A 15,398-nucleotide genomic window follows, 5' to 3' on the forward strand; every position below is an offset into this window, starting at 1 on the left:
GGCGCTGACAGACAACCGCTGTAACCCCGACACCCGACACCCCACTCCCCCCACCCCACTGACCACCAGGCAGAGAGGCCGAGCCACCCCACCACCTCTTTATCTGTCTGCCCTGCTCCCCCTGATCTGACCCTGTCCCACTGAGGATTGGAGGGTGGGCTGGATGGAGGAGGATGGAAAGCTGGAGGCCAGCCGTTTGGGTTGGCCTGATAAGGGGGCCCAGCATGGCCCAAGCTGACCCATCACTCAGACGGCCCACTGCTAGCACCGCCTCACCATTAGTTTAGTGGACACTAACTGCCTCATTAGTCAAGTCATTAGTGACAGCAAACACAGATTGCTGCAGAAGATCCCTGACATGAGAACAGTGGAGTGGCTAATTAAAGGGCCAGCGCCGGGCCCTCCTGAATGGCAGCCCCAGGCAGCTGTGTGCCCATCGCCCAGCCGCCCTGCCTGCCAACCCCCTCCCTGAGTTATGCACGTTCCCTCCTTCCGCGCTGCTTTCACATCCACACACAATGACCTGGTTGCTTGGCAGTTATCGGCTGGCGGCGAATGACCAGACCTAGACCCCATATTGTCTGGAGGAACAGTTCATCTCAAAGATGGAATGAATGCAAACATGTAGCTCCTCTTTCTAGCCAACAAAAGGTCTGGCGACATTTCCAGAGATAGGATGCCTGGAATAAAAGACGAATTAAGGAGAAAACTCATTCTGAAAGTGAATGCTGTTGACATACACTTTAGACAAGTGTTTTTACTTGTGGTCATGGAGGGTTGTCGTGTGTGCAGGCTTTCATCCAAGCCTAGAACTATAATGCCTCATTCATCAAATCAACTAAACATCAAGACTTTGAGAAGCAAGAATCTGCATGTGTAGATAGTCATAAATAAGCTTTTCTTAACCTCAGCAAAACATACTGTAATAACAAAAGTTGTGGTATTGGTGTTTGTTTGAAGGTAACCATGAATCCAGGCCAATACTAAGCAGGCTGTACAGATTGCCTTGGTGGGAGAAGGGATGGTAGTGCATTAACACATGTTGCTCTGGGTGGGTATGCCTTTTAGTCTCCTCCCTACTCATATTTCTACTAATCACTGCTGCTCTAATACCTACCAGTCACTCCCACTAACTACAATCATCTAGAGGAGGATGACATTGAGCTTCCTCTAAAACACACATTTCTAAATGCAATTTATGAATGCCATGTATACAATTTCTCAATACCAGAAAGCGAGCACCTCCAGAAATGCTAAGCCAGTGTCTGATGCCCCCACTACCACGATCCTGGCATTGATGGTAAATTTTGGTTCCATGGTTAGCTTTCGGTTGATGTGGTTGAGAGCATACGGGACCTGAGGAGAAGAGAGAGAGAGCGTGTGTAAAAGTCACAGATTCATCTGTTTGATTACCAGCAATCTAACCAATATAGACGACAAACACAATTATTGCGTTCCTAAAAGCTGTATTAATAATGTGCACACCATTTTCCCATTTGGGTTTCTTTGAATGACAATGGCCTAAAACCCAGAGATGGGCATTTATCACAGCACTTAACTACCTAAAAGAGAGTACCAGCTTTCAGACAAAAAATCATAATATTATTTTAGTAGCGTTTATACCAAAAATATGGACATTTCTTAATGTTTGATGGTTCCACTGGAAACGCTGAGTGAAACGTAATAAGTGGCAGCACTCCTACATGAACTATTTTATTATGAGTACTGACCCTATTGAAAACACATTTCCAAATGTCAAAGCATTCAACGCAAGGTCAACATTCACAAGGCCGCAGGGCCAGACGGATTACCAGGACGTGTACTCCGAGCATGCGCTGACCAACTGGCAAGTGTCTTCACTGACATTTTCAACATGTCCCTGACTGAGTCTGTAATACCAACATGTTTCAAGCAGACCACCATAGTCCCTGTGCCCAATAACACTAAGATAACCTGCCTAAATGACTACCGACCCGTAGCACTCACGTCTGTAGCCATGAAGTGCTTCGAAAGGCTGGTCATGGCTCACATCAACACCATTATCCCAGAAACCCTAGACCCACTCCAATTTGCATACCGCCCCAACAGATCCACAGATGATGCAATTTCTATTGCACTCCACACTGCCCTTTCCCACCTGGACAAGAGGAACACCTACGTGAGAATGCTATTCATTGACTACAGCTCAGCGTTCAACACCATAGTGCCCTCAAAGCTCATCACTAAGCTAAGGACCCTGGGACTAAACACCTCCCTCTGCAACTGGATCCTGGACTTCCTGACGGGCCGCCCCCAGGTGGTAAGGGTAGGTAACAACACATCTGCCACGCTGTGCTCAGTCCCCTCCTGTACTCCGTTCACCCATGACTGCATGGCCAGGCACGACTCCAACACCATCATTAAGTTTGCCGACGACACAACAGTGGTAGGACTGATCACCGACAACGATGAGACAGCCTATAGGGAGGAGGTCAGAGACCTGGCCGTGTGGTGCCAGGATAACAACCTCTCCCTCAACGTGCTCAAGACAAAGGAGATGATTGTGGACTACATGAAAAAAAAGAGGACTGAGCACGCCCCCATTCTCATCGACGGGGCTGTAGTGGAACAGGTTGAGAGCTTCAAGTTCCTTGGTGTCCACATCACCAACAAACTATCATGGTCCAAACACACCAAGACAGTCGTGAAGAGGGCACGACAAAGCCTATTCCCCCTCAGGAGACTGAAAAGATTTGGCATTGGTCCTCAGATCCTCAAAGAGTTCTACAGCTGCACCATCGAGAGCATCCTGACTGGTTGCATCACGGCCTGGTATGGCAACTGCTCGGCCTCCGACCGCAAGGCACTACAGAGGGTAGTGCGTACGGCCCAGTACATCACTGGGGCCAAGCTTCCTGTCATCCAGGACCTCTATACCAGGCGGTGTCAGAGGAAGGCCCTAAAAATTATCAAAGACCCCAGCCACCCTAGTCATAGACTGTTCTCTCTGCTACCGCATGGCAAGCGGTACCGGAGCGCCAAGTCTAGGTCCAAAAGGCTTCTTAACAGCTTCTACCCCCAAGCCATAAGACTCCTGAATGGCTACCCAGACTATTTGCATTCTTAAACTGCATTGTTGGGCTTGTAAGTAAGCATTTCACTGTAATGTCTACACCCGTTGTATTTGGCGCATGTGGCAAATACAATTTGATTTGATTTGATTTGAAGGTACAGAGTCAGAATGAACGCAGAGAACATTGTGTTATCCACAGATAATAATTACACTGTGATCTTAGTGCGCTAATTGGTCCTAGAGCATTCATAATTAGCTACATTGGTTCCCCTACACACCTTGTTGGATGGAAAATGGCAGCACACCACAAAGGAAGGGGAAACCTGGGTGTGGAATTAACCTTCAAGTAATATTTATGTTATTCCCAGTAGTGCCTGCTCTGTTCTTAAAAGAACATATATAATATAAGTTCAAAATCTGACTTCAAGTGAAAATGACCAAATGTAATCAAACCTATGTAATTCAAGTGCAGGAACATTATCTGTTCTGCTTTGTAAAGAACCCCCTAAATAATAATCACCTGAAATACACCAGCTAACCAAACAACACTGTGCAGGTCTGATTTGTGCTCTGTCATATGTAGGTAGGTTTAGGCTAGTGTGGGGCAGGTAGGTTTAGGCTAGTGTGGGGCAGGTAGGTTTAGGCTAGTGTGGGGCAGGTAGGTTTAGGCTAGTGTGGGGCAGGTAGGTTTAGGCTAGTGTGGGGCAGGTAGGTTTAGGCTAGTGTGGGGCAGGTAGGTTTAGGCTAGTGTGGGGCAGGTGCAGCCGTCCCTATTCCTTATCTTAACCTTTTCTCTAACATAATGGCTGGGTGCTGTGACCATGGCACTGTGTAATACGATCCTGTATTGACAGAGAGGGAACAGGTGCTTTAAATCTGATTAATACATCTGTGCTGGACACCAGGCTTAGATTACTTGGCTGAGGCTGTCTCACAAATGGCACCAATAGGGCTTTGGTCAAAAGTAATGCACTATATAAGGAATAGGGTGCTATTTTGGACGTAGACTGAGAGACAAAGCTGCGAGGCAGCGCTCTGCTATCCTCTTATCTACATGGCAGCCTGGATATGATGGTTGCCATGTTACTAAATGGGGTTTTTAAATTGGATGGCCTGGAATGGCGAATGCAGGTGTATCTGCTAATACACTGAGGGAGAAGGGAGTGCCACGCGGTACACGTGACACATATAGGAACTAGTACTGTCAGATTGATTATATGATCTAAGATTAAAAAGCACAGCAACATGTTGAATAACTGTGCTTCTATCTTATGGTTCAGAACATGCTGTGTACTACAGCTCTATGGATATTAGCTGCAATATGTCACTTTTTGGGTGACCCGACCAAATTCACATAGAAATGTGAGTTATAGATCTGTCATTCTCATTGAAAGCAAGTCTAAGAAGCGGTAGATCTGTTCTATGTACGCAATTTCTTTGCTTCTTACATTTCGTTTTTGCCTCTTTTACTTTCGGCTTTGTACACCAGCTTTATTTTGGTTATGGAAATTATATTTCACAGCGGTTTAGAGGGTACAATGATTTTCTACACTATACTTGCTTGTTTTGTCACATAAACTGAAATTAGGTGAACTATTAGAATTTTAGCAACCAGGAAATGGCGGAGCAGTTTTCTGCATAGTGCATCTTTAAGAATATAGGCTGATATAAAAAAAAAAAGGAATGTGCTGTGATTAGTGACATTCAAATGGTCAAATTCTAATAAAGTTCTGATTTAGTATAACATTACATTTGTTGCATATCCAACACAAGTGTTTGATTAAGTTTGAAATGCCTTCCTTTCCTTGTCTCCTTTTCTTTCATGACCTTTTAGGTGAACAGACTATTTCACTTCCACCTCTCCCATCACCCAGATCAGTGATCATGGAGGAAGAGGACACAAAGAGACCAAGCTAGTTACAACTATTGAGACACAGACTAGGTGCGGCAGACACTGGCTTATGACTGACTGTGTGCCTTTACCTGTTTAACAGCAGAGGCAAACATTCCTAACCATCTGTCATAGCAACTATCTGCTGCCCTCATCTATATTAATATAAGCCCTTTAAAAATAGCCTGGGGAGGTGTGTGTGGAAAGACTACTAAAGAAAAGTTATATAAAATATATACATATACAATACCACTGAAAAAGCTTGACAACTAATTATAAGCAATGTTCAAGACTGCAATGCTGTTTGTCCATGGAGTGCCTTACCCTTGATGGAATAATCACCATTCACATAAAATAACTTTTGAATTTTATCCATCACAATACCATTCACATAAAATAACTTTAGAATTATATTCATCACAATATTTTACTGTTTGAAACAAATATCTAGGTTTTAAAAACTCCATGCTAAGTGGGGAATCCATCCACTTTAAAACAGCACCCTCTTGTGGGCATGTAAATTACACACTAAAGATACTTCCCTTCTTTCTCCTATCATCTCTCTCCCTCTCATTCTGTTAACCTGGAGACAGTGAGTACTCGCCCATCTGCATTCCCGGGCATGTTAAACCACCAACCAGCCTGTTCATCAGCTGCTGCTGTGCCCACCTGGTCCTTGGTGATCTGCTTGGATGGCGCGTTGATACCCAGCTCCTCCAGAGGGTAGACAATCTGGCGTCGAGGGCGCACCGGGACCATGAAGTTCAGGACAGAGGTCAGGTAATGGGCACACGAGTTCTGAGGGGAGTGGAAAAGGGGCAAGGGTCAGGTGAGGTGATATCTATGAGCTATACCATTGATGGAGGCAAAGGAGGGGGGTGACTAACAGGTGCCAAAATGGCACCCTATTCCCTATATAGTGCACTACTTTTGACCAGGGCCCATAAGAGCTCTGTAGGGGATGCCATTTGGGACGCAGACATAATTAGTTCTGATGAAGAGGTTGTTTTATATGATTTACAGGACCATCAACGTGCTCCTGAATAGAAACCCCTTCTACTGAATAGACCTTCCACTGCCTCAGTCATGGCTGACCAACCCTATACTCCAGCATCCACTGCCCAAATGATGATTCCCTCTCCCATTAGATTTTCCATAATTCCATTATTCTATTTACACCTCACCATCTGGTGCATGTTTGTAGAAGTTAATTAGCAGAGGGGAAGGAGGAGGATGAGGAGAAGGCCTCTACACATTGAGGAAATGTCTTCTAACAGTCCAGAGAGGTGGACCTGGCAGTCCTATATCAGCACCTGCTGCTCCAATCCCAGAGAGAGTTGGTGAAGAGTGGCTGGGCAGGCGCTGAGGAACACTGCACTTATGAATATCTGTTAGTGAACACAATGTGCACGCACACATGAACACATGCACACACACACACATGCACACACACACAGTGGTCCTCTGTAGCTCAATTGGAAGAGCATGGCGCTTGTAATGCCAGGGTAGTGGGTTTGATCCCCGGGACCACCCATACGTAAAAATGTATGCACACATGACTGTAAGTCGCTTTGGATAAAAGCGTCTGCTAAATGGCATATTATTATATTATTACAGTGGAATGGGTAAGGTGAGAAGTCAATACGAGCTTTACAGGCTGTTTCTCTCACCTTCTGGCTGTGGTAGGAGGGGTAGATTGGGTAGTAGAGGCAGGATTTGTGGGCCAGCCGCAGTGCCTCCTTTAGGAAGTGTTTGGCGTAGTGCTGGAAGATGGGGTTGAGGGCAAAGTGACACAGCTGGCCGTGCTCCTCATAGCGGTGGTGGCTGAAGTAGATGAAGTTCTCAATGTTGTAGTTGGCTCGGATGTAATCTATATCCTGAGAGAGAGAGAGGGAGGGGGAGAGAGAGAGAGAGAAAGAGGGGGGGAAGAGAGAGAGAGAGAGAGAGAGAGAGAGAGAGGGAGAGAGAGAGAGAGAGAGAGGGAAGGGGAGAGAGAGAGAGAGAGAGAGAGAGAGAGAGAGAGAGAGAGAGAGAGAGAGAGAGAGAGAGAGGGAGGGGCAGAGAGAGAGAGAGAGAGTTTAAGTAGTACTAAATCTATGAAAGCAAAATACCATTGAAGTCTGTCTAGGGAAGATAAACAAGAAAATTACCTCCTCATTTCTGATAATTACAATCCCAACTAGTTGGTTCTGAACTTGGGCTATAAACGCCTGCAAGGGTGTTCCATCCTGGAAGACAGACACAGAGAAAGAGAGATGAGATATTAGACTTAAGGATTACACATAAATATGGTTCCATTTTCATTTCCAAAGTAATTATCTGTGTTGGAGCTCTGTCATAGTCATGTTTGACAGCTGGGGTGTCAATCACCACTGGAAATGTGGTTTACATGGTAATTAGTTACTTCCTTGCAAAAACCATCAATCAATCAGTGATACTCCAAGTCTTCCAACGTAATAATTGTAATCACTCTGGAACAGTTTTTGTGTGATTGATTGATTGATTGATAAACTGAGACTAGCTATATAAGAACAAAGTAAATGGAACTAGTGGTTGTTGTACTATTCCTTGTCCTATTGGCAGTAGTATGCCCTGTGTGTGTCTGACCATGTCTCTATGGGCCTGGTAAAACATGTCCAGGTCCTCCAGCAGGCTATCATGCAGGCTGAGTCTCTTCACCATGTCACAGACAGCAGGCCTGTCCGCAGACACTGCCAGAGTCACGACAAATGTCCTGAGGAGACAACAAGACCATGATTGACATTACACAAGCAATTTCCATTGTATATACACATCCAGGGATTTCTCCCCCCAAAAGCATGTCTCTCTTCAATTCTCCAATAACATCCATCTCAATTTGATCTTTGTAAGATAAATAATGAGATACATGCATGCTAAAACCTTATATGTATGTCAATGGCTAAAACTATTGAAATGTTCTGTTGGGGACTATACTAATACCCACTTGAGCAGGCCAGAGCGGTGGAAGATGTAGAGCTCCTGGGGCAGACTGCTGGTGTGGTGTGGTACCACCCTGAGGAAGCTCTGGAGCAGGGGGAACTCAGGGGCCAACTTGGGCACAGAGATGATGCAGAAATCACGGTCCTGTTGAGGAAACAAGGAGATTGGCTTCATGCTTATCACATGCAGTAACCTCAGATTCAAAGAGCCTCCACAATGAGGAAATCAATGAGTATAGGATGTCCGTCAAAAATGGTTTAGTAATAAGACTTATTAGAGGGGTACTTACAGGGAAAAGTTTAAATATATTGGGCAGGAAGTCCACCGATCTGTAGGAGGAGATGAATGAGGGAAGTTAAATGAAACTGTGTCTCTGCCAAGGCTCTAATCAGAGCCAACATGGAGATCACAGCAGTGGAACAACTGGCCAAGCAATCTGGCCAAGCAATCCGCACATCTCAGTACTTCTCTCCTTCAAGTTGCTGTCACTTTAAGCACCATACTCATTAATTACATGCTCATTCTCGGTGGGGAGTAACTGGCTTCCATATTCCAGAACAGCTGGACAGTAAGGCGATAGAGAGAGAGACCCAGCGGGAGCCAGCTAACAATCACACAGCTAAAGACGGATACACACTGGAGGGCTGCCATGACTAGTGAAAGGTTGTTTCAACAGATTCATGAAGTGGAGAAAGCAAAACTACATTTGATCACCTTCGATTAATGGGAATTTATTTCCTCTTTATTTTTCCAAATACAAACCCTTTTTTCAAATGAGTTAGTTAAACTCTCATCCAAACAATGGCAGTATAATTACTAGGTAATTACTTAATCAATTAATTACTTAGTAATCAAATTATCGTCGCTGTTTGATCAAAACATCTTATCTCCAAAACAGAAACTTTTTAGAAAAGTGATTTCTTTAAAACACATTTTCCCATTAACGAACCAACTATATTGAAACTTCAGAACCTATTTTGAATACATTTTATTGGTCCTAGTGTAACGATCCCGGCAGTCTGAGTCGGGTCCTGTCTGTGGACTAGTTTTTCTGCTCGTGATCTCCAGTTTCCCGAGGGTTCTGGAACGCTCCCTGCCTGGTTGCCGGGCAACGTTGCTAGGCGGGAGCTCTCTTGATTTCCGCACCTGCATCCCATCAGCAATCTGCACACCTGGTCCTGATCATCACCCTTCTTAGGCTCTGGCCTAACATCCATTCCCTGCCGGATCGTTAGCCATGAACAGTATGTTTATCAGCGGATCAGTCTTAGAGCTTAGAGCATTAGTTTTGTTGTTTTGCACCTTGTTTTCTTGTTGTATGCTTACCTCCGTTTTGTTCTCCCTGCAGTCACTCGTCCGGAACCTTCACCCAACCTCTGCCTGATGGTCGGCGGCTGCCGAGCCATCATTGGACCAACTACTGCACCCTCAACAACTCATCCACGCCGCCCGCTCTGTTCCCTGGATTATTCAGCAGCACTCGTGGATCAGTTAAATAAACACTCACCTTTGACACCACTTACCTTGTCCTGGTCTGCTTCTGGGTTCTGGCTTAGTAAACCGTGACAGAACGATCCGGCCAGTAATGAACCCAGCGGACCTGGACTCTGTTCGCCATGCCATTACCCATCAGGAGAAGATGTTGGGCCATCATAGCACGGTACTACAGGAGATCGCGTTGTCAGTTCGGAACCTTTCTACCGGTCTGACGGAGGTCCAGAACCAACGCAAGTTTCCGGTGGAGGATCCACTACCGGTTTCACCCATCTCGCCTGCCGCTTCTGGAGCTGTGTCCTTCCGTGAGCCCAAGGTTCCGACGCCGGATAAATATGAGGGGGAGCTGGGAAGATGCCGTTCCTTCCTTATGCAGTGTGGATTAGTGTTCGATCTACAGCCCTACTCTTATGCCACAGACAAGGCTAGGATAGCCTTTGTGATTGAGTTGCTGCGTGGTCGAGCGCTGGAGTGGGCTTCAGCCGTTTGGGGGAACGACAGGATCCCTGCATGGCTTCATACCAGGAGTTCACGGCCGAGATGAGGAAGCTCTTCGACCATTCCGTCCGAGGGAGGGACGCAGCTAGGCGCCTGTTTCGCTTCGCCAAGGAACTCGCAGCGTGGCCGACTTCGTGATCGAGTTCAAGACGTTGGCTGTGGAGAGTGGGTGGAATGAGGAGTCTCTGCAAGCGGCCTTTTACCAGGGTCTGTCGGATCAGCTCAAGGATGAGTTGATCTCCTATCCGAGCCTAGTGACCTGGACAGCTTGGTAGCCTTGTCTATTCGGGTGGATAATCGAGTCCGAGAGCGAAGGAGGGAGAAGCAATGGGTTCCGTCCAACCGATCAGCTTCTCAGGTTCCAGTCGGGTCGGGGATTGGACCAGAATACGTCGATCATCGTCCACCACACAGGATTAGTGGAGAGGTCCTGTCTCCCGATTCTGAACCCATGCAAGTGGGGCGGCACGGGTTAACCAAGGAGGAGCGCCAACACAGACGTAGGACTAACTGTTGCCTCTACTGTGGTGGTTCGGGACATTACCTCGCCACTGGTTCCCGGCGGTCGTCAAACTGCGCGGCTCGCTAAAGTTGGGAGGACTTTTAGCGAGCCAGTTTCGACCTCTCAATACCTCTGTCAGACCCCGTTTCCCGGCTACCCTTATGAACAGGAATCAGAGCTTAGCGATTAACGCTTTTATCGATTCAGGTGCCGATGGAAGCTTTCTTGATGCCGAGTTGGTGGAACAGCTGGGGGCTTTCCAAGGAGCAATTGCCGGAAGCCATTGAAGCTACCACTCTGGACGGCAGTAGTCTGGCACGTATCACGATGAGGACTGAACCGGTTAAGATGCTGTTGTCGGGGAATCATTCTGAGATGATTTCATTCTTCATTCTGCCGTCTTCCCATGTTCCTCTGGTCCTTGGATACCCCTGGCTGAAGGAACACAATCCCACGTTCGATTGGGTGACGGGCAAGGTAACGAAGTTGGAGCCTTGATTGTCATGCTAACTGTCTCAAGACTGCCTGTCCCCATTCGGTTCCCAGTCAGGTGATTGAGGCTAAACCCCCAGATTTGTCCCTGGTTCCCGAGACATATCACGATTTGGGGGAAGTTTTCAGTAAGCAGAAGGCTCTGTCACTCCCTCCCCCACCGACCATATGATTGTGCCATCAACCTGTTCCCTGGAGCTGTCTACCCCAAGGGAAGGTTATACAGTATCTCCCGACCTGAACGTGAGGCTTTGGAGACCTACATCAAGGAGTCCCTAGCTGCTGGTCTCGTTCGTCCCTCGTCATCACCCCTGGGGGCAGGATTCTTCTTTGTGGGTAAGAAGGATGGCTCTCTTCGACCGTGTATTGATTATCGGGGGTTGAATGACATCACGGTCAAGAACAAGTATCCCCTGCCCTTGATGAGTTCTGCCTTCGACTCCTTACAGGGTGCTACGGTGTTCACCAAGCTAGACCTACGCAATGCGTATCACATGGTCCGGATCAGAGAGGGGGACGAGTGGTTGACGGGTTTCAATACACCGATGGGTCACTTCGAGTATCAGGTGATGCCGTTTGGACTGACCAATGCTCCAGCGGTATTCCAGAGTATGGTGAACGACGTCCTGAGAGATATGATCGGTCTCTTTGTGTTTGTTTACCTGGATGACATTCTGATCTTCTCGAAGGAACCTTCCGACCACGTCCAGCATGTCCGGCAGGTTCTGCAGCGATTGTTGGAGAATCGCCTGTTCGTGAAGGCCGAGAAGTGCGAGTTTCACGCCCACACGACATCCTTTCTCGGGTACATCATCTCCAGGGGAGAGATTAGGATGGACCAGGAGAAGGTTAGAGCGGTTCTGGAATGGGCCCAGCCCGGTACGAGATTGCAGCTCCAGAGATTTTTGGGGTTTGCGAATTTCTACCGCAGATTCATCCGGGATTACAGCCGTGTGGCCGCTCCGTTAACTGCCTTGACTTCCAGTATCAGGACCTTCAAGTGGAATCCGGAGGCGGATCGAGCGTTTCTGGATTTGAAGAGGCGATTCACCAACGCACCGATTCTCTCTCAACCGGACACGGCCCGTCAGTTCGTCGTTGAAGTGGACGCGTCTGATGTGGGAGTTGGCGCCATCCTGTCGCAGCGATGCTCCACGGACAGTAAACTCCATCCCTGCGCCTACTACTCTCGTCGCCTTTCGCCTGCGGAGAGGAATTACGATGTGGGTAACCGGGAGCTTCTCGCGGTGAAACTTGCCTTGGAGGAGTGGCGCCACTGGTTGGAGGGGGGCGGAGCAACTGTTTATTGTCTGGACTGACCACAAGAATCTTGCTTACGTGCAATCGGCTAGACGTCTCAACTCCCGTCAGGCCAGGTGGGCGTTGTTTTTCGGACGATTCAATTTTTCCCTGACGTTCCGACCTGGATCTAAGAACGGCAAGGCGGACGCCTTGTCCCGGATGTTCTCCAAGACGGAGGAGAGTGGGTCCAAGACCGAGACAATTCTCCCCCGGAACTGCGTCGTGGGAGCAGTTATGTGGAAGATTGAGGAGGAGGTGATGGCGGCCCTTCGGACGCAGCCCGGTCCCGTAACGGTCCACCCGGTCGGTTGTTTGTGCCTGAGTCGGTTCGTCCTGCTGTCCTCAAATGGTCCCACGCCAGCAAGATGGCTTGTCACCCTGGCGTGGCTCGGACGATGGCGTTTCTTCGCAGACGTTTTTGGTGGCCTGCCATGGCCGAGGATACTCGGGGTTTTGTTGCTGCCTGTCCAGTGTGTGCGCAGAATAAGAGTACCAATCGGCCCAGCTCTGGACTACTTCACCCCCTTCCTATTCCCCGCGACCATGGTCGCATCTGGCCCTGGACTTCGTCACTGGGTTGCCCGCTTCTGAGGGGAACACGGTCGTTCTGACTATCGTGGACAGATTCAGCAAGTTCGCCCACTTTGTGCCAATTGCCAAGCTTCCCTCTGCCTCGGAGACGTCCGAGATCCTGGTTAGGGAGGTTTTCAGGGTCCACGGTTTGCCCAGTGATATCGTTTCCGACCGTGGCCCTCAGTTTACCTCTGCTGTCTGGAAGTCCTTCTGTTTGGCCATTGGAGCTACAGTCAGTCTCACATCTGGTTTTCACCCCCAATCCAATGGTCAGGCGGAGAGAGCCAACCAGAAGATGGAATCCACGCTACGCTGCCTGGTCTCTTCCAACCCCACCTCCTGGGTCTCTCAGTTGCCTTGGGTTGAGTATGCCCACAATACTCTCCCTACATCTGCCACTGGGATGTCTCCCTTCCAGTGCCTGTATGGCTACCAACCTCCCTTGTTCCCTTCTCAGGAGAAGGAGCTCTCAGTGCCCTCTGTTCAGGCCCATATTCGTCGTTGCCACCGGACCTGGCATCGGGCCAGAAAGGCACTCCTTAGAGTTTCGGACCGGTATCAGCTCCAGGCGAATCGTCGCCGGATCCCCGCTCCCACCTATACCATCGGAGATAGGGTCTGGTTGGCCACACGGGATCTTCCTTTACGGACTGAGTCTAGGAAGTTGTTACCGAAGTTCATTGGTCCGTTTGTGGTGGAGAAGGTGATCAATCCAGTGGCAGTTCGACTCAAACTACCGAGGACGCTCAGAGTCCATCCCACCTTTCATGTCTCCTGCCTCAAGCCTGTTTTCCTCAGTCCTCTGTTGCCTCCTCCGCCTCCTCCTCCTCCTCCTCGGATGATCGGAGGTGGTCCTGCCTACACGGTGCGACGCATCATGGATTCCAGACGGCGGGGCCGGGGTTTCCAGTATCTCGTGGACTGGGAGGGGTATGGTCCTGAAGAGAGGAGTTGGATTCCGCGGCGACAGATCCTAGATGCTGACCTCATTCGTGACTTCTACCGCCTCCATCCTGGCGCTCCGGGAGTCCGCCCGGTGGCGTCTCGGAGGGGGGTACTGTAACGATCCCGGCAGTCTGAGTCGGGTCCTGTCTGTGGACTAGTTTTTCTGCTCGTGATCTCCAGTTTCCCGAGGGTTCTGGAACGCTCCCTGCCTGGTTGCCGGGCAACGTTGCTAGGCGGGAGCTCTCTTGATTTCCGCACCTGCATCCCATCAGCAATCTGCACACCTGGTCCTGATCATCACCCTTCTTAGGCTCTGGCCTAACATCCATTCCCTGCCGGATCGTTAGCCATGAACAGTATGTTTATCAGCGGATCAGTCTTAGAGCTTAGAGCATTAGTTTTGTTGTTTTGCACCTTGTTTTCTTGTTGTATGCTTACCTCCGTTTTGTTCTCCCTGCAGTCACTCGTCCGGAACCTTCACCCAACCTCTGCCTGATGGTCGGCGGCTGCCGAGCCATCATTGGACCAACTACTGCACCCTCAACAACTCATCCACGCCGCCCGCTCTGTTCCCTGGATTATTCAGCAGCACTCGTGGATCAGTTAAATAAACACTCACCTTTGACACCACTTACCTTGTCCTGGTCTGCTTCTGGGTTCTGGCTTAGTAAACCGTGACACCTAGAGTAATGAACTGTTCCGAGTACATTGAGGGGAGTTCCTGCTTTCAATAAATAAATACAAATATTGAGTTATGACTTTCTCCTGAACTTACCTCATTTCAAATGTCTTGTTGATTACAAATAACTGAATACAGAATGCATTGGGTGTTAGTGAGACTCTTGGTTCCAGAGTCATTTCTGAATCCTGAGGCTCTGCAGCACAAGCCTGGCTGTCCCCTGGCTGCAATGAGAGCATTACAATGTTAATATATCAATAGGCGATGAAGGAAAGCCTATAGCTAGGTGGATATAAAGGAAATACCATAAGGAATTCATAATTGGTTTACCTCTGATACTTCACTGGGTATTGCTGTAACGCCACCTTGATCCAAATCTTTTGTCTGGTCCACGTCCTGTGATGATACCTTGCAATTCATGTAATCACACCAATATGTCACATTGTGCCTAACAATGGCATATCTGTTATACCCTTACAGTATCGTTAATCTTGGACACATGGGTCCTTCTGGGTCAGATTCATCTCATACTGTACCTCTCCAGTGGTACCCTGTGGGATGATGGTGTTGGTGTCCCCTGGAGGCCCCTCTCCCTCTGGCTCAGGGGCAGTCTCAGTCAGGCCCTCTGGACTGGACTTATACAGACCGTTGAAGGGCCCAAGCTCAAAGCACTCGTTGAGCAGCTTCAAGTTGATGTCACCACTCACACTGATGAAACCCACAGCAGTTCCCTCATTCTGTGAAGACAGAACACAGACAGTCACAGTCATTTTACTGTAAAGCCATTTGTAATTAAAATAAAGTGTATCAACACTAGTAATATACATGTGCATACTATCAAACTTGACCAATTACAGTATTTTGTTCTAGGCAATAAGTAAATAATTGACAAAGCTCTTAAGAGGAAGAGAGGCCTGAATAGTACAACCCTCTTGGGAAGTGTTGTGCTGTTTGTTCTCTGAATGGAGAACACATCCAGGCAAAACCCCCAAAATGCTACAGATGTCTG

General features: G+C 48.2%; 1 protein-coding gene across 2 annotated transcripts in view; it reads right to left on the reverse strand.

Moving 5' to 3' along the window:
• Positions 1–15,398, reverse strand: part of cfap61 (cilia and flagella associated protein 61) — a 49,402-nt gene that overhangs the window by 28,550 nt on the left and 5,454 nt on the right. The window contains exons 8-18 of one of the 2 annotated variants that reach the window (XM_041865827.2): positions 14,926–15,126; positions 14,720–14,797; positions 14,486–14,613; positions 8,194–8,233; positions 7,909–8,048; positions 7,551–7,677; positions 7,094–7,171; positions 6,614–6,820; positions 6,257–6,331; positions 5,613–5,741; positions 1,229–1,356 (exon numbers count right to left, since the gene is read on the reverse strand). In XM_041865827.2, the coding sequence (XP_041721761.2) occupies positions 1,229–1,356; positions 5,613–5,741; positions 6,257–6,331; positions 6,614–6,820; positions 7,094–7,171; positions 7,551–7,677; positions 7,909–8,048; positions 8,194–8,233; positions 14,486–14,613; positions 14,720–14,797; positions 14,926–15,126 (1,331 nt within the window). The remainder of the gene's footprint in view (positions 1–1,228; positions 1,357–5,612; positions 5,742–6,256; positions 6,332–6,613; positions 6,821–7,093; positions 7,172–7,550; positions 7,678–7,908; positions 8,049–8,193; positions 8,234–14,485; positions 14,614–14,719; positions 14,798–14,925; positions 15,127–15,398) is intronic. The other variant, XM_041865828.2, reaches the window with a different exon arrangement.

This window comes from Coregonus clupeaformis, chromosome 36, assembly GCF_020615455.1.
Source record: "Coregonus clupeaformis isolate EN_2021a chromosome 36, ASM2061545v1, whole genome shotgun sequence".
Classification (NCBI taxonomy): Eukaryota; Metazoa; Chordata; class Actinopteri; order Salmoniformes; family Salmonidae; genus Coregonus; species Coregonus clupeaformis.